General features: G+C 40.9%; 2 protein-coding genes across 2 annotated transcripts; both read right to left on the minus strand.

The window, feature by feature from the left end:
• Positions 1-324: 324 nt before the first annotated feature.
• On the minus strand, positions 325-4,161 carry LOC104453798 (homocysteine S-methyltransferase 1). Its single transcript, XM_010068423.3, has 7 exons — positions 3,769-4,161; positions 3,541-3,597; positions 2,197-2,402; positions 1,928-2,057; positions 1,008-1,211; positions 822-893; positions 325-713 (listed from the first exon to the last, which is right to left on the minus strand). Exons 1-7 carry the CDS (start codon positions 3,940-3,942, stop codon positions 543-545), a joined length of 1,014 nt encoding a protein of 337 aa, XP_010066725.1. The 5' UTR covers positions 3,943-4,161; the 3' UTR covers positions 325-542.
• An 11,824-nt stretch (positions 4,162-15,985) lies between these two features.
• LOC104453799 (3-ketoacyl-CoA synthase 6) lies at positions 15,986-18,290 on the minus strand. The gene has a single exon (XM_010068424.3). It carries the CDS (start codon positions 18,129-18,131, stop codon positions 16,641-16,643), a length of 1,491 nt encoding a protein of 496 aa, XP_010066726.1. The 5' UTR covers positions 18,132-18,290; the 3' UTR covers positions 15,986-16,640.
• Between the last annotated feature and the right edge of the window lie 5,353 nt (positions 18,291-23,643).

Raw genomic sequence — 23,643 nt, forward strand, 5'->3', positions numbered from 1 at the left:
TGTCATCGAATGCGCTTTACCCATTTCTTTTTGTGGGCCTTGCTCATGTTATGTTACTGCCTTTTGTCTGTACATTTTAGGAGCATCAACCGTCCTGGGAATGATGCTGTTTGGGTCTTTGTCTGGTTTGATTGATTGGTACTTGCTGGTTCTTACGACAGAAGTCGACAGCCATTTGTGCTGTATCACTTTCGCATTTCACAACCTGTGATGCTCTGTCCCGGCCGGGGGATTTATCCTCTATTATCGAAAGGGCCTCGCTTGTGACCCACACCAAAGCTAAGAGCTCCTAGACATTAAGTTCACACGCACACGCACGAAGGGTTTTTTCGCTCACATCAGTAACATTAGCTGGAGACTATTCTCTTTGGTAGACATTGAGGACTGTCCTATAGGACTTGCATCTGAACTCTCGGCCTGAAATGCTAATAACAAAGATAGAAAAAAACAAATTTAACTTGCTATATCTAGGAGCTGAATAAATATTCCAGAGCCGCCAATCTAGATGGCAGCCAAAACTTAGGGGGTGGGAGGTGCCTTCTTTAAAGTTGGTAAGAGTCTAGACTAGTTTCCGTTAATCCTCTCAATGCATTTGAAATAGCCCGAACTGTCGAAGGCGTTGTTCGACAACATCCGCCGATGAGCTGGGCTCCTGCATCACGCCATCTTGCAGCAAACAGCTCGAATTTGTCGTCGCCAAAGCACTTAGATGGCTGTAGCAGATTAGAAAGACGTTTGTGATCATAATTGGGAACAAACTCAAAAGGGGAGAATTTGAATATGTTCAATATAAAGGGAGAGAAATAGAGAATGCAACTTACCAGCCATCTTTTAGCTCTGCCATCCCATACCTCGCCACTGTTTGGATACACAACTATTGCCTTGCTCGTCAACTGAATTAGAGGAAATTAGCACATCAGCGATGCAGAACTACGTGAAGTGCCAAGTTGAGAATAATTGACATAATCAGTTCATCAATTCTTCACTAGCCAAGTAGATTGATTTACCCCTTTAAATTTGCCAATTAGACTTTCGATGAAATGGGGCGGCGCGCAGTTTATCCCGATTGCATTGACTTTATTGCTCTTGTTCAATATATCCAGACAATCCTGAAAACTCTCTCCAGATGGTGCATTTTCGCCGTCCACCGAGCTGAAGCAAATCCAGGATGGAATTTCGATGTTCTCCTCTTGGAGCAACTCAACACAAGCCTATACAATGATTCCAAAACCCAACATTGTTGAGCACAAAGAATAGTGCAGAGCAAAAGCCATGTACATCTTATGGAAAGTGAAAATCAGCTTTTATATGATAAGTAGACATCATTTTCCAGGTTCTGTCTTCATTAACATGAGACAGGAGCTCCTAAATATTAATATACAGATAATTGGTTGAAGCACTAGTCTTCCATGACTGGTAGTCCTTCAAATGTGGCTATATGCAAAGCAAGGTTTGCCACTTAGGGTCATGAACATTGGCCTGGGATGATGATTTGGTAATGGGTACCAAAGATCACAAACATCTTAGATGATCATCACCGGACAATACAGAATGTCTTTTGCTAAACGAGATGATGCAGAATCACTGATAGATGATTGAAAATAAAGCTTCCCCTTTTCAAGAAATAGCTTCAAGAAAGCTCATGCCAAAACCACACTTTTTCTTTATTTGGTTGAGTCAATCATCCCCAATGCTACTCAGATGCATAATATACACTGAAACTTGAGTCAAGTCCTTCTAATGCCAGAATAATATTGTTTTTAACACAATGTTAGAGAAGGTACTGATTTCAAAAGACCAAGTAGCATCACAAAAACATTCTCACGGTCACATTTCAATTAGGACATAGTGTAAGGTTGGCCAATCACATGCCACTGTTACTAAGCTTTGAGAAAATACAGACTATTCTGATGAGAAAAGAACATACCTGAGCTTCCAATTTGTTAGGAATAGTCTCAAAGGCCAGCAAATCTGCACCAGCATTAACAAGGATCTGCAATCTATGCCGGTGAAAGTCCTTGAGTTTTTCCAAGTTAGTGTCCGGTCCATAACAACCGCTGGCAACAGAAATGCAGATATTGAGTACAGATACAAGTGAATATGACTACTCAGACTGAGACAAGCAAAATTATCCGGACGACTCTCAACCAGCTTCGTGCGTGGTGTGTTGGTCTCATCAGAATAGTTGACCCTCACCTATACTCTGAGCCATCTGCAAGATAAGCTCCATAGCTACCAATCGACGCAGCCACCAAGGCTCGATTGTAGCTATGTCCAGGAACATCCTTAAAGGAATCCCAGAACTTGTCACGGGCTTCAATGGCCAACTTGACACTCTTTTCTAGTAATGACTCTGCTTCTTCCATGGACAGTCCCTTGGACAGAAACCCTGGAAGAGTGGCCTGGCACGAAGAGCAAAGCATTAGCCAAAGTGGTGATGGAATTTCCAACTTTGTCATTTCCACTTTACAGTAAGAGGATAGCAGAACATTAGGTAAGTTATGAGCTTAAGTAAACTAAATATTGATCAAATGTCTTCCAAGTATCACAAGACTTACCAGAAGACAATCACAGAACCAAAAATGGCTATTAGCATAGTATTGCTCGTGGAACATTTTCTATGATATGCATACCTACAGTAATGCCTCACAGGCCGATTAGTCCAAGCCTAATATGAAGAAGCAATCTTTAAATGTTCGAGAAATAAACAGATCCGTTTTTTAATTGCTAGACCATGAAATCCCAGAAACAAGCAAAAGTCATTCTCAGTTAATTAAACAGACGAAAATTTCATTTCCGTTAACTTAAATGGTCCAATCCAAAAATGATAATTATGTTAATAATAACAGAGTTCTTCTTATCTGGATGTTGGAATTTGCATTTTAAAGTGGCAAGACCAATGAAATGGCTAGAATTGGAGATTTGCAGTGATGGTGTCTGGACGAAAACTGGAATAAGCACATTTATTTTGAGCTAGATACTATGCAAAACACTAATCTGTGCCTTTCAATTGAAGGAAAGACAAAACTCTCCACCAAAAGGCCTGAATCTACTCTGTGTTCTGCATTTGCACTTATGAGATGAACCTAAACGAAGAGAGAAGAAAATTCCCACAACATGCATTGCACCTAACCCTCTTTTAGATAAGCTGCACAGCTTCCTTATAGTAGTCAGAGAGTTACTTAAATTGATCTGCGGGATCCTTTGGGTGCAAATCAAGAAACTAATGCTCTGCTGGCTAAGAATGCACCAGTTGTTTACTATTTCCGCCATAAAAAATGGGACTCGCATTTATCATTGCAATTACAAGCAAAAATGCAAACATTGAAGAGACTCAATGCAGTGTTATGATCAAAGAAAAGGGTAGAACATTGCTTTTTTTTCTTTTTTTTTCCTGGAAAATGGACTCTGCCACTCAAATGAAATGGAACAGTGTTTGATATTTGTCTTTCAGTCCCTAATGCCAAACAAAAATTGAATGATAAAACAACTTAAGAAGGATCGACCCGTTCTAGGAATTGAGTAGAAGATCATATGTACCTGATAGGAAGAGGTGATCAGGACATCAGCACCAGCCTCCAAGTATTCCATGTGGACCTGCATTACACCAGAAATTCTGCATCACTCCTCCTCCGGGACAAAAAAAGAAAACATCTTCTTCCACCACCAGTATCAAACAACCCGATCCAACGATCCCACCGATGCGCACAAAAGCGATATGTGTCATCACGCATCGAGAGAGCAACGAGGACTCGGACTCGGACTCACTCGCTTGATGAGATGAGGGTCTTTGATCAGGCAGAGGGCGCTCCAGAGAGGGTCGCTGATGGAGGCGCCGTGCTTCTCGAGCTGCGTCGCGAACCCGCCGTCGATCACGGCACACCCGCCCGCCCTCTCTATCAGATCCTCCAACACCGATCCCTTCCTCTCTCCCACACCCATCTCTCTCCTTCTCTCTTCTCTCTCGACGTTGCCAAGGCAAAGTTCAGAGGAAGCTCGTTAGTCGTTCCGTCCTGTTCTGGTTTGGTTTGGCGACAGAGTCATGCTCTGCCTCCACCTCTTTTATGCCGAGGCGTTGGCGTGTTTCCAGGTGAACGCGGACTGGTATGCCGTTCAGATTCATTATTCTATACACAGAGGGCTTGGTCTTATCTTTGCATACGACTTTCCTTTTCTTGTTTTTGTGTTTGGGATCTTGAAATTCCAATCTTCACCTACTTCAATTGGTCAAAAAATCTATGCTCTACCCACTTTTTAGTTCAGACCTTCCACCGTATTCATGTGATCCGGCAAACCTAAGCATATTTCGGGCGGCCACAAGATATCTCACGAGATTCTTCGATTAGATCCTTTCACGGAAAAAGTCGAGGATATCTATCTATTTAGCTATCTATCCATATCTATGTTATCAAGAAAAATGTGATGTCTTCCATATCATTTTTCATTTTCTAGGTTGTACCTTTAATGCCTGGTATTTAATAGTACCTTGACTAATGTGTTTTTCGAAAACAATTTTGAAACGGCTATTTCCAATAAGTTTGGATTGAGTATTGTTAATTAAAAGTCTAATTACCGTCTATCTGTCGTTTAGTTCCTCTTCTAGAAAATTGGCCTTAACATAACTAACATTGTTGACACATCTTTTTCCTAGTCTCAAACCCAAAGTAGTATCGTAGCCACAATTTTACGGGATTGATTCCTGGTGCAGGCCACGAGAAGCTAAGGACACCCCACTTGACTTTTAGAGAAGTTCCATCACTTTTTCCATGGACCTTGTTATATGTATCTTTCGTTATCAATGGTGTTCTCTCGTTCCAATAAACTGTGTCAATAGTATATTGAGATCATATATTTCAGATCAAGTTATAGATGCTTCAAGGGTGTTCAAATGTGGTTGAGACCCATGGTTGAAAAATTTGGGAACATGCTAGACTGAAATGGAGTGAGGAGAAAATTTTGAGGAGTTGGTAGTTGGCGATCTAAAAGAGTCGCCAAGACTTGCGATTCAGACTTTGCACACGACTTTGCTTGCAGTTCATTTAGCCTTGGTTTTCCACTTTGAAAGCTACTTTGGGTTTGGTAGATTGGTAGGTGGTCGAGTCTTGGATTATTGACTGTTTTTAATATCGAAAATCACACGCTAAAGCATTTCTTTTTGTGCTAAAAATGAAAGGCAGAATACTGCTTGTTCTGCAATTCAGGTGCTGACTGGCACCAGGAGTTCCATTAGTTTAAAAATAATAAAAGTACGGTCGCTCCTTTAATTTTAAATAGTGAAGGATACGAAAAAGTCGATCTAAGGAGGCATTTATAGATAGTTGGTTTTAAATTTAATGCTGGCCGCGTGAGGAAGTATTCTCCAGCTAGCATAGTGCCTTTTGCTTATCTTGGTGCCAGCTTTGGATTGAAGATTTTGGGGTTTTTCAAATGATATTTTATTCGTCTGGTCTTGCGGATTTGTGCAGTTAGTCAAAGGTTTCTTCTGGTGCAGATTTCCAGAGGCTGAGTACCTTTTTCCCGTCGTTCATACAGCTCCTCATTCAATTCTCTCAGAGTAATTAACTGGAGCATGTATAATTTTTATTGAGAAATTAGTACACTCTTTTCTTGGTCGGAAGAAATTAGTATACTTAACATGGGTTATTTTTCCAAAGTTATTGAAATCATATGTTTATTCACAACTTGCTCCTCTCCTCTTGCACATCAGACTTATATGAAAATATGGTATCGTTAGAAAAATAAAAAAAATTCTAAAAGTATATATTAAGGGAAAGAAAGTATCACTTGAAAATAATATATACCATTAGTAACAAATCACAATTCAATCATTCCATAGCCAAATCGCAATTTGTTGAAAAGCCTTGGATGGCTTCCTTATGAAAACATCGATTTTTATTTGGGTATAGATGGTATCCTTTTGTTCTTTATGGAATGTTGTTCTTTATGAAACCACAACAATTTTACGCTCTATGATGCATTGTGTTGCAAATTATAAACTCAATTTTTATCTCTATGATATTCCCAAGATACACCAATAAATTTTATGGCATACATGGCACATTACATACATTTGGCACATTGCATGTGGATAAAATTCGGATATGATATAATTTATCCTATCCTACGTTTGGCATGATAGATTGATTTGTGTATAGACAGGATAAAATTATCCCATGGGGAGGTGGGATAAAGGTGGATAGGATTTCTAATGTCCATAAAAGGAAAGTTATTTTTCTTGAATAACAAACTTATTAAATTAAAAAATTGAAATTATATTTCAATATAAATAATATTTGAATTCTAATTTAAGAAAATAAAAATTTATTTTTAATTAATCTTATTTTAATTTCTATATTCAATTTTAATTATATTTTATAATAAACATTCAACCTATAAATTAAATATTTATATTTATTATATATTTTAGGTATTTTTGTATTTTAGGTATGTTAGTACAGTTTACTATTTGATAAATTTTTATTAAAGAATGATGAAAGGGGAAAAAGAAAAAAAATGAAAATAATATAAAAAAAGAGAATAAATATAATAAATAATAAATAATAAATAAATTAAGGAATAGTGTTACGAGATATTTTCACCGTCTTTATTTATGAACATTTAGGTTCATTTATAATAATATGTCATTTATATAAAAAAAAAATGTACATAATATGAACATATCCGACTTTAATACTTTGCGATTCACCAAACACCTGGACGGGATATAAAAAATCCCGGATTTCATATCCTATCCTATCCAATCCTATCCCATTAAATCCAGACGATTCACCAAACGTAGCCTTTGTGTGAGCATATAGAGATGATTTTTTTTTTTCATTCTCATGGAGGTAAGTTTTGTACTTATTACTTTAAATATTACTAAGAAGATGAAAGATTTATAACTATATTATTATTATAAAAAGATATTTTCTTTTTTGTAAAGTCAAGTATACTGCTTAAAATGGACGGATTTCTCTCTATACTTTACTTTTTCTTGGTGAAATTCATTGATTTTTATTTGAAAAGATATATTTCTGTTATCATACAATGAACAAATTAGATAGATATTGTTATTCGTAGAATGGACTTAATGTGCGAAAGTCAATTTCACTATTGTATATTAAATGTTTTATGGCACTTAAAGTTTAAAACCCCAGTTCTTTCTTGTAGCTCACTCTTTTGATCTGGCAAATTATGTACCGCTAAATTAGCTTATGGCTTTGGTAACAATTAGGGTGAAGTCTTCAAGGGGCAAGAAAGACTTTAGCTTTAATTTGGAGAATAAAACAAAGTGATGTGGGGTTTGGTAAAGTAAAACGATTTAAAAAATAAAGTGTTTGACATTATTCGTGTAACTCCCCACCAAACCTAGCATAAATTAATAGTACGTTTTGATTTTTCCGTCAAAGTTCAAAATATCGAAAGGTAGAGAAAACTTAAATGTATATTTACGCGATGAATTTGGACATTTTGAAAATTTCGGGAGTCTCTAATTTTATAAAAAAGAAAAAAGAAAAATCGAAATGCACAAGTAATGAGATTCTGATCTAGTGAAAATCAAACAAAAAAGAGTAAACTAGAAAGGCATTTTCTCCGCCTAGAGTGGAAGAGACTAAATGGATACGGAGCAGAGATCCATCAGATTTAACGATAAATGTTCGCGCATTGGATTCCTGCTCATGACTTTTTGGCAAAAAGAAAGAAAATTCCTCTGGATTGGTCCAACTCAAAGCATGAAAAGGGCATACAAGAGCTGGCATGGTCGGACTCGTTCAATTACGCGTGCCACCCCCTATTTGGATCGATCGAGATGAGTTGTCGGGCGGTGCTGAAACATCCGCTATCGCCGACGGCCCCCGCTTTCTATCTTTCCTTTGAAGTAAATCTCAAATAATGCGGGACACGCGGCAAAAATTCCGAAAATTACTCAGGCCAAAAATTACAAAAGTCTCAATAGTGCAAGCACCGTTCGCGAGGATAATTTTGGTCATAAAGCACAGAAGGTAAAATGCTGCTATTCTCCAGGATTTAAATGCACAATGCACTATTTTAGCAGAGAGAGAGAGTAAATATGTAGTTGTAAGGTGAATGATGAAATAAATAAACTAACCGAAAGCCAGAAAATATTGTTCGGGGAGTTAATGCGGAAACTGCTAACAAATATTAAATAAGAAACTATCGGCAAATTAAATATCACAATAGATAGTTTAATAAAGGATGAAAACGGAAAATCACAGATTCAAAGGAAAAGAAAGGCCTCGAGACAAGATAATATAAAATTTGATGAGAAGGAATGACAGACTGAGTTCGGCATATGTTTCACACACCTCAAGAGGGGCAATTAGGCAAAATCCAACTTTACACTTGATTTAGTCCAAACCAATGCACATGAGTTCAAAATCTTTTGTATTCTTATTGTCGAGTTTATAAAGTGAACTCGTTAATAAAGTAAACTGAGGAGAACTTATCAAGTAATATGGGACAATAAAAAATTACGGAAGTAAAAAGTTTTCAAATCATTATTTATAAACCCACAAATTTATATTCCGGAAGAAAAGGAAACACTGAAAAGGTAAAAGTCACGAAAAATTAAAAATGAGCATGGAACCAAAATGCAATCTCGATGCAGATGTGAAGTAGATCACAAATCGGACGTACAATTAGCTTTGCCGACTTGGGCCCAAAACAATAATAATAATATGAAATCGGGTTGTATAAAATTTGTCTAGTGGGCTTTTTACTTGTTAGGCCTCAATTTGAACTTTTGGGCCTTTTGGACCTAATCAATACTAACAATCCTTTCCCGAGTATTTTGTCTTAAATGTTGACTCTTTAGCTCCATCTAAAGCTTATATATTGTCCTCAGGGCCTCCTTATTTTTTTTTTTTTTTTTTGGAACAATAGAATTAAACAAAAAATTACAACTAAAGCTTATGTTAGGTTACAAATTTCACGTTAAAGTAAGCATAATGATAACTCAACGAGCACATAATGTGTGATATAGTATTATAGCACAAGGTTCTAGATTCAAAACTAAGACTCCAGACAAGCGCCTCCTCTTAATGATTGATTTCACGCTTCAGTTTTGGTAAAGAAAACACACCAGCTTGTGAGTGAGGAGCAGCGTCCTAGTGTTAGAACATTCTTAACATTAAATTTGTCTCTTCATCGATCAATTTAAACTCCTTAAATGCTTAGAATGTGTAGATTAAGTCTCTCGTCTATCTTTTTCCCTGTATACCATGGGCTATCCATTTTTTTACTCGTCCTATATTATAAACGCGAGTAAATCGCCTTGTTCATACACCAGCATCCACTATGGCTTTGTTGACATAATGGCATGCGCGCCCAATGATGCTCACGAGAAATGCCGCATCTATAGATCAAATGTTGGAGCACTCGTTCACTAAATAATATGGCAAGTTTACCATCCGCCGCGGTAGCTTAGCTGGGTAGGCGCTAGATTTCCATCAAGGAGGTCTAGTATTTGAAGCTCCTGCAACGCAAATTGCAGGAAGGCTAGCTTTGAGTCTCTTGGCGACTTACCCGGTGACACGTGTGTGGTGGTTAGCACATGTCGCTCCCAGTGATTTACCTCCGGCTGCCGGCTGTGCGGGGTTCCCTGGGTCACCAAATAATAATAATAATAATAATAATATGGCAAGTTTCAATTGTACATCGAAATTGTTAGGATCCATTCATCAAATGAAACTACCCAATAGTGAAATTCCACATTATTAATAAAATAAAAAAAAAATTGATGACATTGCTTAATACATTTAGTACTTGTTATTCTTGCTAGTCATGAAAAATTTTAGGCATTCCCAAATAAATATTTTTTGTAACTCCGGGTATCACATAAACCGTTTATTTCGATGTAAACTATCGATTTCTAATGTGCTTACTATATTCGTGATATGCAAAACTAATATTTCAAAATATCGAATATTTCCTCGTTAATTTTTTTTCTTAATTAATGTCCTGAGAGCACTTGTTACAAAGTTTTTTTTTTTTTTTTTTTTTTGAAGAATGGTTCTTTCTCAATTTTTAAACGGACACACATTCTTACTGTTTTTTGTTGATCTTGACCAATGCTTGGTTTTAAACATATGACAGTCATGGTAAACCGATGCCACTGGAAACTTCTTGTTCATCCATATTCATACATTGACTCAGAATTAAATAAGAGGACAGATAGCCCACCTGGCACCCCAGTGGCAAAAATTGAAAGATTGCAGAGAGGGCTCTGATGAGTCTCGTGGGAACACTGCAAAGGCAATAAATAACCATTAACTCCAATCACCGCGAATCATTGACGAGTATGTTTGCGGCCATGTTCGTTCCAGACGAAGCACCAGCTAAGCTCGAAGAGGCAAATGGCCCCCCATGCCTGACCTCTCTTCTCGCTCTCCGTGCCGGCAATATGCAGTCAACTTTTGGGCCAACCGTCCTTAATAAGCAGAGAACCCGAACATTCTTGACGTGGGGGGTCTTGGAGCTTTGGGACCATCTTTCATGTCGTCATCCACTGCTAGTAAAAGACACGTACGTACTCCAGTTGAAATCACGAAGGATCCATTACTCGAACACATGCTGACTAACAGCAGCTAGTTGCTTCCTAATTTGATGAAAAGTCAACGCCAAATGCAGCTAAAAAGCGAGAGTCGTTTTCCCGCGGGGCTGGGGTTTTGACCAGCTCACTGGTTGGAAGTTGCGGTAGATGATTAAACTTTAACTGTCGTTCCAACCAACCAACTAACAACTAAACGAGAATATGTTCCAGGCCAAACTGCTCAAGTTTCTATTCGCGGAACAGGGTATCTTTTGGGGATAAGGATACCGTTTAGTTCTCTTAAGCTATACTGAGCACAGCGGTCGTGTCTATATTTGAAGTCCTAAATAGTTCATTGGGGTCCTCAACCTTTGTTAAATGGATGCATTAAATCTTCAGTCGATAGAAATGTATCCGCCCACTGGAAACCCTACTGTCAAAATTACTGAGCCGCTCTCACACTAAATTAATATGCTTAGAGCAGATCTTATTTAAAGTGCTCCTTGGGCATTTGCTAGGGGTACTCACAAAAAAGAGGCTTCGATTTTCAATGCATTATTTGCATAAAATAAGAGGAAAATTAAAAAAATAATGCATCATAACTTACGGTACTTGACGAATGCCTTGAAAGGAAATCATTATATTATAAAAGAAAAAAACCACTTAGAATGAAGTTACACACTAGAAAAGCACCTGAACATAAAAGCAAATGCATAACCTTCAAACATACCACATATTTACTAAGATATTTAGAATTTTTTAAAAAAGATTATAAGATAGTTATCTTGATTTTACATATCTTTTGTGATGATGCATACTGTGCATATGCTTTGTTGATATGTTACCTACATAATCATCCAATAAAGTTTATAAATAGACTCATGTCCTTTTATCAATATAGATTATCGAAGCATACAAAAATTTCTCAGTTATCTCTTCTGCATTTATTTATTATCTTGATCATATTTTTTATTGTGGCCGATGCATACCCAAGTGTGCATCCGTTCTTTAAATAAGTCCTAATACCCTTCATTCAATTCTTGAGGGAAACGACATTAGCTTGTTTCATTTCCATAAGCTACATAGCCCTGTTATCTGAGGAAGCACTATCTAAGGAAGCGTCATTGACTCTGTTTCATAACGACGCCAGCCACATAAACCACATATTTCTCTACAGTGGTTGTCACGTCAACTAGGGGTGAACATGGTCCGGGTTGGGCTGGTCCACCTCTTAACTCTAGAACCAACCCGCACAATGCTGATCCTCAATTTTTTGGACCGAGACTGACTCTATTGAGCTGTGGGATCGAGGATCGGACCAACCCAATGGGTTTGGTTTGGTTCCAGGGTCAACTTGGGATCAACCAATAATTTTTTATTTCATTTTTTATACTCCTTAAAAAAGCAATTGAGGACCGGACTGACCCAATGGGTTTGGTTTGGTTTCAAGATTAATTGAGGACCAATCAATAATTTTTTATTTCATGTTTTATACTTCTTGAAAGGGCAACTGAGGACTGTACCGACCCAATGGGTTCGATGATGAGCAAGGTCAACTAAGGAAGGCAAGCGATGAGGGTCAAGTGGGGTGAGCGTCAAATAAAATGAGCATTGAATGTCAAGCGAGCATCAAGCGGTGAGCGGCACGAGTGACCCAAAGCAAGCGAGACAAGTGTTGAGTGGCGATCTTTCGATTTTGGCAAATTGAAGACTAAGAGGACAAATAAGACAGAAAAGAACGAATATTAGAGAAGGATGTCATAAGGTGCCTTTTTGGACGCAATGATGACTCCTCACAAAAACATTTTCCTCCTTCGTAAATTATGATTATCGACATCGTAAAAGACATTAAAAATCTAAGTTATTAAAGAACAATGTAAAATTACTTGAACTCCTCATTAATAAGCTATTTAATGTTGTTGACGTCGTTTATTTTAAATTTTTTTATATAAAAAAATTATAAATAATATTATATATTATATATTATATATTATATATAGACCTGGAACACTCATAACCGATGACCGACCCGCACAGTGCTGGTCTAGGAATTCTAGGATCAAAGACCGACCCAATCTTCCTGCGAACCGAACCAGGATCGACAGGGTTGGGCCGGTTTAGGGTCAATCCAGGGTTGACCATGGATTGATGCTCACCTCTAGTGCCAGCCATACAGGCCCATTGCTCCCGTTTCTCCGCCAAGTCTACAACTTCAAATGCTTTTTTAGCACGTTAGTTTCAGAAAACAGACACCATCACTGAGCTAGATCCTGAAATTTTGTCAATGGCAACATCTTGTCCCGTAACTTGCACAAAATATGTCACCCAATTGTTATGGTGATCTACTCGGGCAGTTTTTAGGATTTTTATCCAATCACCTTGAGTTGAGGGTTGTTTTTAGAGATATTTAGGATTTTCCAGGGATATTTAAGATCTTTATTTCGATTTTCCGTACCTTCTCGTGATGAATGCGTATATCTAAGAGATTCTTCATTTCTCCCTTTGATTATATATATCTTTGATTGATATGTTACTTAGTCATGTAATGAAGTCTCTAAATGGGCTCGTGGATATTCCAACACATAAGATACATACAATAGATTACGTCAGTAGTTCATGCAATTAAAACTGGAGCCTTCCTCAATTTGATTAAACCCATAAAGATGGAAAAGGTTGTTGCAAGTTATTGAAAATATGCGTAACTATATCTTCAATTACTGTTCCTACAATTTTGGTCAGCATAAATGATTGTCCATTATGAGTATGATATCTATTTTTGAACATCATAGTATTAGTTGGCATCTATAGATACGTCGGCTGCGATTTTCTGAAACTAGAGGCCAAGAGACTTAAATGAAAAATTTCCACAGATTGAAAAACTCGATCGCGGAAGTTATAAATTGAAGGACCGTATTGACAAAGGATTGCAAGGTTAGGCACAGAAAATGCCACTTCGCACTTTAGATGGTCCTTTAATAATTACTTTCCAATGGCGGACGGTTCTAGTCTTTCCACCTAATTGCTCAGACGGTCCATTTTCGTGAAAGTGTAGCTGCAATAAATGGCACAACCATGGGGCGTTTCATATTAAGCCGCAACCCATCTGGTTATAAGACGACACCAAGTTCAAGAAGACGATCCTCAGAAAGGAGGAGGAAGAAGAATAAGAAGAAGAACGAGGAGCAGTGTGAATAGCAAGCCAGCATTAAATGGTCAACCAGAAAAGCGAGCACATACCGTCTCACAGCCAACTGGAGGAGCTTAGCCATTAAATGGATCAGCTACATTTTGGACAACTGGGAATGGACCATTTACGCCTACGAGTGCATACGAAGGTGCCACATTTCTCGGGCAACGGTTGGGGTAGTGGATCTGAGAAAAGGATAACTCGTGGCAATGAATGCAATTGCACCCCATCCCTACCGCACCCCCATCATGAAAATTTATACGAGAGACAGTAATATGAATAATATAGGTTGACTTCATTGTATTTGAAATACACATGTCAACGGAATTTTTCACTTGAAGTCAAAAATTATTTTAAATGTCTTAAATCTATTACAATGCGGCCAATTCAATCTTAAATTTTTCAATTTGGCAAATGTAGTATTAAATCTTTCAACAATTTTCTAATATAATCGATATGGCTAATTTAAGTCGGAAATCGCTAACGTGAAGGTCCAATTAGTGTTGGTCATCTTTCACGACTTGGCCAGCAGTTTGACATGTCCAATTCCACTCAAAACGACATCATTTTGAGAATTTTTACTAGATTTTTCTTTTCTCTTTTTTTTTATTCCCTTCACATTTCATATTCCCTAGAAAGGGTTGGCGGAGTCACTAGGGCCTCAATGATGGCTGACAGGCACAAGCGAGAGACACCTTTGCCGACACCTTGTATTGGAGGAGAGATCCAAGCATCGAGCCTAAGTTTGCCGGACTTCACGACATCGATCATCTCCTGTATCTTGACGTCGGCATAATTGCTCGCTGGTGCAGAGACTGATTCATTGTTCTCAAGAGAATCGCAATTGTTCTCTACTCAAGTTGAACGAGCTCTCAGAGCTGCGAAAAGTTGGAGCGAGCTCGAAGATTAGGGTCTCGGTCGAAGGAAAAGGAGGTGATGGTGGAGTGAGTCATTGAGGATACAGGGAAGAGAGGAGAGGGCCACCACGCCCACGCCTAGGTAGGGATGCCCTCGCCAGCCTTTTCCAAGCAATATGAATAGTAAGGAAAAAGGGGAAAAAAAAACGAAAAGAAACTAGAAATTCACAATTTTTTTTTTTAAATTGCAACACGACATTTTTTCACTGAAATTTGTCTGCATCAGCTACCGGCCGTTGCATGGATTACATTGGAAGAGTGTCGAATTGAAAAATTAAGACTAAATTGGCGATAATATAAAAAAGTTATGACTTATTGGATAATTTTCTCAACTTTAACTGGATAAGTAACTGGGACTTCCACTTGAAAGAAGGGTAATGGTTCAAATTAGGTTGGTGTAGTAAGTCAAGTTCTGATCAGGAAAAACGCAATTCAAGTACCAAATATAAACATAATGACTTAAATGTTAGTTGGATACAATATGAGAGTGGCACAACAAAAAGGCGAACTGAGCAAAATGATGAGGGTAATTTGTAGAATTTTGCCCTTCAAACAATCAAGGATAAGGTAAGTCGATTTCGAGCATGAAATCTGACACATAACCTCCGGATTCTTGTTACAATATTTTAATCGCTAAACGGCCTTAGCATTTTGAACTCGAATCAGTAGTGAACATGCACTTGTCTCATTTTACAATCACTTTCTTTATTTACATCCTCGGCCAAAATCATTGTCTCCTTATTAGGAGAATACTAAACTATTTAAATATTAAGACAGGCGTGAATCTAGAAACCATGCTCACAACTTTTGAAGTGCCCCAGAGCAAGCGTATTCGATCAATGTGATCCGCATGGTCTCGCATAGAATGATGAAAGACCTATCCAAGAAGTTTGTGCGAATGAATGGATTTCCCGTATTACATTTTTCCCTTATCGAAGTTGATTCCTCGAAACTTCGAGGATGTCTTGCTTGTCGACTTCATTGTTTGCCCATCGCAATGTTGTCTGTTCATTGAAATGTCATAAGTACATTACTGCAATGGGGACATGAGTTATCTAATCGATGCCCCCAAAATGAGGACTTTTAAGTGGTCCAACAGCCACTTGCAATTAATGAAGTGTTAAATAGAAAATTTTTTCCTTTATATAACTACTTCTCTTAGCAGGCAAATCACAGTCCTCAGCTCCGAAACAAAAGCCATATAACTCCTGGATGAGAGCCAGATAATTTCAGTAAAAAAAAAAACTAATTTGCACTAAAATATTTAAAAATTTGCCGTTAATTATTTCTACTGATAACCAAGTTTACTACCATAGCAACAGGTTGGTATTACCAAGATAATATTCAAGGGATGGATAAGAAATAACCATTGAAAACACAACATAGCATTACAAGAGGCAACATAAAAGACCAAAAGAAAATTCTATGAACCATATAGTCTCCTTTTCTCATATTAGGTAATAATACACTTGTTTCCTGTGTCTAATTTTCATATATGCACTGGGCGCTACAATGGACAATGAAAATTTAATACACAGTAAAGAAAAGGAGGAGGACATTTGGAAAGAGTATCTATGCAAATTTATAGCTGCAGAGAGAATACACTCGACGACGACCCGAGAAGACAAACTCTTTAGCAGAGAGAGAGAGAAAAGAGAGAGAGAGATGGGTGGGATGGGAGTACAAAGATGATGTTGATGATGCACGTAAAAAAGAGAAGGGGGATGGTGTTGGAGATTGAGACTGATGACTGATGGCTGATGACTGAGAGATGAAGGGAGGAAGGAAGGAGTAAATGCAAATCCACTCTGATTTAGCAAATAACTGAAATCAAAGGCAGGAAAGCCAAAAGAAAAGAAAAAAGAAACCGAGAGAGAGAGAGAGCTATTTCCATAGAGTCGCAATCCACCTATCAAACCCTTTATGCTTGATGGCTCAATGATATACTTCTTCTTGTCCTTCTTCTTTCACCACTCTCGGCCACTCAGAGCTTGACCACTTCGGGAATATGGACGGGGTATCGGTCGATGCAATCGGCCCACGGCCCGTCGATGGGCGTCTTGATGGTCCGGTTGCACTTCCACACTGCGCTGTTGCACTTGAAGCCGCTCCCGAACGCGATCTGCCAAACTCTGTTCCCCTTCCTCATCCGCCCCTTGGCCTCGATGTACCCCAACTCGTACCATAGCGAGGACGACGACGTGTTGCCGAAACGGTGCAGTGTCATCCGCGAGGCCTCCACGTGCTCGGCCGACAGCTGCAGGTTCTTCTGGAGCTCGTCGATGACCGCCCGTCCGCCTGCGTGGATGCAGAAGTGCTCGAACGCCTGCTTGAAGTCCGGGATGTAGGGCTTCCATTTGGGGTTGAAGATCTTGCGGCCGATGAGGGTCAGCAGGAAGAGCAGTTGCTCCGACGCCGGCAGCACCAGCGGGCCGATCGTCGTGATGTTGGACTTGAGCGCCTCCCCGGCAATTGCCATCAGGTCCTTGGAAAGAGATATTCCCGCCTTGCCCTCCTTGTCCTCCTCCTCGTACACGCACCGGTACGCCTTGTCGTCGGCCCCCTTGTGCGTCCTCACCACGTGCACCAGCCGGTACTTGGCCCGCCGCCGGTCGGACCGCCGGTTCGACAGCAGGATGGCGGCACCGCCCATGCGGAACAGGCAGTTGGGCAGCAGCATGGCCCGCTCGTTGCCCTGGTAGTAGTTTGGGGTGATGATCTCGGTGCTAACGATGACGGCGTTGGAGTTGGGGTGGACCTGGAGGATGTCACGGGCGAGGTCGAGGGAAATCAGGCCGGCGCTGCAACCCATGCCGGACAGATTGAAGCTCTTGATGTTGCTGCGGAGCTTGTATTTGTTGATGACCATGGCGGAGAGGGAGGGCGTGGGGGAGAAGAGGCTGCAGTTGACGATGAGGATGTCGATGTCCTTGGGCTTAAGGCCGGTCTTCTGGAAGAGGGAGTCCATGACGGAGAAGATAACGAGCTCGGCCTCGCCGCGGGCGGACTCCATGGTGGGGGTGGGGGGGATATAGTGGATGGCAGGTGGCAGGCAGGTCTCCTCGCCCAGGCCGGAGCGCTCGAGGATGCGCATCTGGAACTCGACGCTCTTGGGCTTGTCCTTGAGGTTGAGGCGGGAGTGCTCCATGAAGGTGGAGAAGGGGACGCGGCAGGTGACGGGGGGCTTGTAGCAGGCGTAGTCGACGAGGAAGATGGTGCGGGGCTTAGACATGAAGTAGACGGTGGCGACGAAGATGATGAGGAAGGCGGAGCAGAGGATCTGGACGAGGTCGAAGTGGAGGGACCGCCAGAGGCCGAGGATCTCGTCGGGGCCGAGGCGGAGGACCTCCATCAGGACGCCCGCCATGACGGGGACGAGGGTGAGGGGGATAATGTGATTCACCAGGTACTGGTAGCCCAGCTTCACGTACTTGAGCTTCACCGAGTTGGAGAAGTCCGGCAGGCTCCGAGCCATGGCGCGTCCGACCGAAATAAAAGAGTGCTGGAGAGAGAGGCTTGGCTGACTGCTTTTGGAGGGGGAGGAGGGGGCGGAGTTGAGTTTTGGAGGGAGTTACTTAGGGGGAGAGGAGAGAGATATAAAGGCGGAGGCGAGTGGGGTGGTGAGCAAATTGAATTGGAGGAGGGGGGAGACAGATGGGGGGGATTAAATGCGGAGGGCATGCTCCCCCCCCCTCCTCACTCAACGCCCACACTTAAATTTAATAATGACTTTGGGTACGAGCCATTCATCGTTTCTTAACTCTCTCTCTCTCTCTCTCTCTCCGCTCCATTCCACCACACGAATGCATCTTCTAAACTCCCAACTAATTCAGCTATTTGTGGGTGTATCCGTCTCAGTAACTTGTGCTCCTTAGCATCTTCTCTCGCCTCCTTCCGTAGCTTTGTTGGTTCACCCAATCATGGAAGGGCCCCTCTCCCTATCCCTCTCTCCCTCTCTCCCTCTCTCCCTCTCTCTCCCCAAGCCGACTTCTCTTTTCGTTATAGGTAATCCGATCTATCCTTAACGATCTCACGTCAGTCTTCCGTTCGGAGTGATGAGCCGCTGGCCTTTCGAAGAGGAATTCCATTAATGAAGCGAATTTCGCGAGAAAGAACAGTCGATTTCAGGCGACCGACCGGTCGAATTGTCTTCGCATCGCCTCATTAGGGGTGGAAAGACGGGATTGGCGACTTCCTATTATGCGGGAGCACATGCTAAGAAAAAAGAGCAAAAAGACAGCGGCAACCCGACAAGAGGGGGGCTTCTGAGTTACATGTATTGACCCTCCTAGGTTTCCCGAACAGATTATTCAACTCGCGTGGGCTTTGTATCTCACGGCACGAAACCTAAAGAGGGGTGGGGGAGTTGGCCGAAGTGAGGGACACAGAAGTTCGTGATCACTTAAGCAAGAGGCGATGCCATGTTAGGTCAAAAGCAAACCCCAATGCAGAAACCTCGAAACAACATATAAAATGTAAGAGGAAGTCACCCCGCAATCCCATCGTATGCTCCCGTTACGACGATCTCCATTGCGACGTAGGCCCTCTTCACGTGCGACTCCTGCTTATACGAAACGAAGGCCTGTGCGATCGGTAAGATGCAAAAGTCCCCACTGGCGAGTGCGAAAGTCCTGCCTCGTTTCGGTCTCTACCGGCGTGCGTACGCAACTGAAACATGAACAATATTGGACCGTCTCGTAATCAGAGCAGACAAAATCGAGACGAACTCCTCCCTAGAACTTTCCATCCAGTAGGCAGCGGCAGAAGAACGGCCCAAGTGCTATAACTTGGCACCGGAGACACTTAAGTGCCATAACTTTAAAATCAGTATACTTGAGTGCCGGTTTGAGTTAAATAGACACTTAAGTCTTCTTGAAAATCCGGCCAAATGACTGACGTAGCAACTTTCCGACGAGTTTGGTCTAAAACGGCGTCATTTTGCACGTTGACGTAGCGGAGAAAATGCAAAAACGACGCAGTTTCGCGTCGATGTTTAAATAATAATATAAAAATTAATTAAATTAAATTTAAACTTAATTTTATTTAAAATATTCAAAAAAATTTAAAAAATTAAGAAAATTTAAAAAATTTAAAAAAAGAAAAGAAAAAGGGAGGGGGAGATCGAATGGGCGGCCGAGGGCTCGGCCCTCGCCGCTACCGCCTCCCCGCCGTCGCCGGAAGGGCCGGCGATGGAGGGGGAGGGTCGGCGGGGTCGCCGGCCCTCGACCGACCGATGGCGAGGGCCGCGACCTTCGCCCCAAATTTGGGCGAGGCTCACGGGCCCTCGCCGGCCCCGGCCGGGGCCCGGCGACCCCGGCCAACCCTCCCCACTCCATCGCCGCCCTTCCGGCGCGGCGGGGAGGCGGCGAGGGCCGTGACCCTCGCCCCAAATGGGCGTGGGCCGCGACCCTCGCCTAGATCCAAAGGGCTCGCAGCCCTCGCCGCCTCCCCGCCGCCGTCGGGAAGAGCCGGCGATGGAGTGGGGAGGGTCGGCCGAGGTTGCCGGCCCCGCCAACGGCGGTGAGGGCCCGTGAGCCCTCGCCTAGATCCGGGGCAAGGGTTGTGGCCCTCGTCGCGATCCGGCGGGGGCTCGCAGCCCTTGCCGTCGGTCGGGCCGGGGGCCGGCGACCCGCCGACCCTCCCCTCCGTCACCGGCCCTTCCTCGACGATGGCGGGAGGCGGCGCGCGGCGGGCTCGCCCTCAACCGCCCGTTCGATCTCCCCCTTTTTTTTAATTTTCTTAATTTTTTTTAAATTTTTCTTAATTTTTTTAATTTTTTGAATATTTTAAATAAAATTAAGTTTAAATTTAATTTAATTAATTTTATATTATTATTTACACGTCGATGCGAAACAGTGTCGTTTTTGCATTTTCTCCGCCATGTCGGCGTGCAAAACGACGCCGTTTTGGACCAAACTCGCCGGAAAATTGCCACGTCAGCCATTTGGCCGGATTTTCGCCGAAGTGACACTTAAGTGTTCTATTTTACTCCGATATTGGCACTTAAGTGTCCCTCCGTGCCAAATTATGGCACTCCAGGTGTCCCAACCTCAGTAGGCGGCTGATTAACCGAAACATGTCACACAGGGTGCCCGCACCACCTGACGTAGTATTTTCAGCATGAAACCGTTACACCTATATGCCATTGCTAAAACAGCCTTATACTCATAATCCTTGGTTGGAGTGATGGTGGATTTCTGGCTTAGGAAATAGCGGTCGCCCATTCAAATCCTACCAACTGTGCATAAACTATTTTGAGTCATGACAACCTACGCAGGTTAGAGATCTAGAATTAATCAGGTCATGAGGCTTGCAAGATGTTCTATGATCCTCTAGATAGTCGAATCTCTATGCTTGTACATCTGGATTATATATATGATGATATTTGTGAATTTGATGTTTTGTAACGTGAGGAGCAGCTTCAACTTTAGTCCCGCTCCCCATATTGGATATTTACTGGCTAAAAAAGTTATACGTCGGGTAATTTGGGTTTCAAGGTGTTCTTGCATTATGTCCGTGTCATCAATTTCTAAACAAGGGATGGTAGGGTTTCAGTAGAATCCTAAGGTCACCGGCTTCAAAACAATGAAAGTGGACCGTCTCTCTTCTTTCGTGGGTTAGGTCGAAACAAATTCAGAACAGGAAAAATAAAGAATTCTGGATAAATATAGGGGAAAATGTCATGAAAAACTCCAAAAAATTATTACTGTGACATATTTATTCTTATTTCTTTATGACACAAAAACCCTAAATAATACACACCGTGCTACATCTATCTCAATTTTTTTGTGATATAAAAAAAAATCATAACTTGTATCTGTATGATATATTTACTTTCTATCAAAGTTCCACTAGATAATTTTTTTACCTAAATTAACATCACTTATATTTCACTTAAGCCACATGGGTGCCATGTTAATATTATTAGGGAATTCTCATTAATGAAATTCTGATTGAAGGTAAATGTGTCACATAAATACAAGTTTGGAATTTTTATTGATAGATCAAAAAGTTTGTGGTAAATATGTTACAATGAGTATAATTTAGGACTTTTACTGACTTTAGTCCTAAAATATAATTAGTTAGATTGATAGTCGTATTCCTGGAAACTATATCTCCTTATCTGCCTCGTATGTATATTTAGGGCAAAGACGGTTGGATTGATGGTTTGGGGGTTGAGAATCTGGGACAACCCTTGAGTATTCTTGTATTTCAAGTGGTATTTATGTAATTCCCATTGATGACCAAACAAGACGAAACTTACGTTCGCACTCGCGGGGTCCAGGAGAGAAACTCTACATCGGTAGGACATCTGTTTTGACCATTCGACTGGTAATGATTGCTTTCGCACGTTAAAAAATTAGAAAAGGAAACAGCCCACGGACAGGTAGATTTCGTTACGTCTATTGTCGCTTAAACAATGCGGAGACTTGGAATATCAATATACATACCGTGGACGAGTCTTGATATAGCTGGTCTCAACTGTCACATGCATTAACAGTACGTATCAATATACATACCGTGGATGAGTTTTGATATAGCTAGTCTCAACTGTCACATGCATTAACAGTACGACGGGCTACCAAATAAGCGGACAATAAAGTTTTATAAATTATTGTGAAATTATAATGAAATCCTATTTTTTTTTTTTTTGTATGGGTAAGAGAAATGTATAGACTTTACCGAAACAAATACATGGGGAGAGTCTCAGGACCAACGAGAGACAAACACTAAAAAGACAAAAAGAGTGTAAGGGTGCCATGTATCCAACAAGTAAACCAAAAGGAGCAAATAAGAACAATGGATAGACGGATGAAATCCTAAAATTTTAAGAAAGTGTAAAAACCGAAAAAGACCTATTCGATTCCTACAATTGAGTATTACCGTTTGCACTATCTAATTCGAATGACTAAAAATATTAACTTGTTTTATTCAGTGTTCTTCGAGGTCACGTGGCACCTAGAAAGGCCCTTAGTTATGTTCTTTTTGATAAATTTATTCTAAACTATTCAATGCACCTTAAAAACTCCTAAACTAATATTTGAAACAAACCTACCCCCATCGCAGCCGTGAAGCTCAGGAATATTCCGTCAAGACCTTCAGTTTTGTCCTACAAAATTCTCTTTTATCATTTTATCCCCTACAAGAATGAGAATGTCTATACTTTCCCTAACTTTCTTAAAATATTTTCCCTAGTTCCTGAGGAACATTCTTTCTATTCATTGTATATAAAGGATGATACCATCCTTTCTACTATGATCAACGTTATGGTAATATTTGAGAGAAAACAATAAAATCTTCAAGAAAGTACTAGCAAGAAGATTCACAAAATGATGTTGACATTTCAAATAATTGCCATCCGCAACATTAAAACCCATTGAAACTACTCTCTCTTTTTCTAGCATGAAATTCATGGCATTTAATGAGGCACGTACAAATCCAAGTTGGAGACAAAATGTGTGCGGAGTTTAAGAAAGGCGCCCGTTGCATGGAAAATGACCAGCTCCTCGTAAATTAGAATCCTACGCACCACTTTCAAAGGCAACAATGAAAAAACTTTGTCATTGTATATTTACATAGATACCAGAACTGTGACAAGGGGATCGCGTCAAACTTACCTATAAACTAAGAGAGTCGTGTCATTATATGTCTACGAGAGCTTCACTTTCTCCATGTTTTCACTTCCAATTCACGTTTAAGATATAATATCTTCTTATCAATGACGATTAAGACGCAAATGACTCAACGTCAGACCGTCTTCTTCTGTTTCTGATTTTGCTTGATCTTTCGAAATGCAAAGACGGATTCAAAGGCGTGACCTTTCTCGATATTCGCACAGTCCGCGGCGAAAGCGAGATGAAAAGGACCATGGAAGAAGACCGACCCCAACTCCCCCCGAAATGATGGTGCGACGCAGGCCTTTTCAGTTGGGGAGGTCGCAAAGTCGCCAGTGGAATTCACTTCAGTGGCGGCTCGAGTTCAAGGGA

The sequence above is a fragment of the Eucalyptus grandis genome, chromosome 6, assembly GCF_016545825.1.
Source record: "Eucalyptus grandis isolate ANBG69807.140 chromosome 6, ASM1654582v1, whole genome shotgun sequence".
Lineage (NCBI taxonomy): Eukaryota > Viridiplantae > Streptophyta > Magnoliopsida > Myrtales > Myrtaceae > Eucalyptus > Eucalyptus grandis.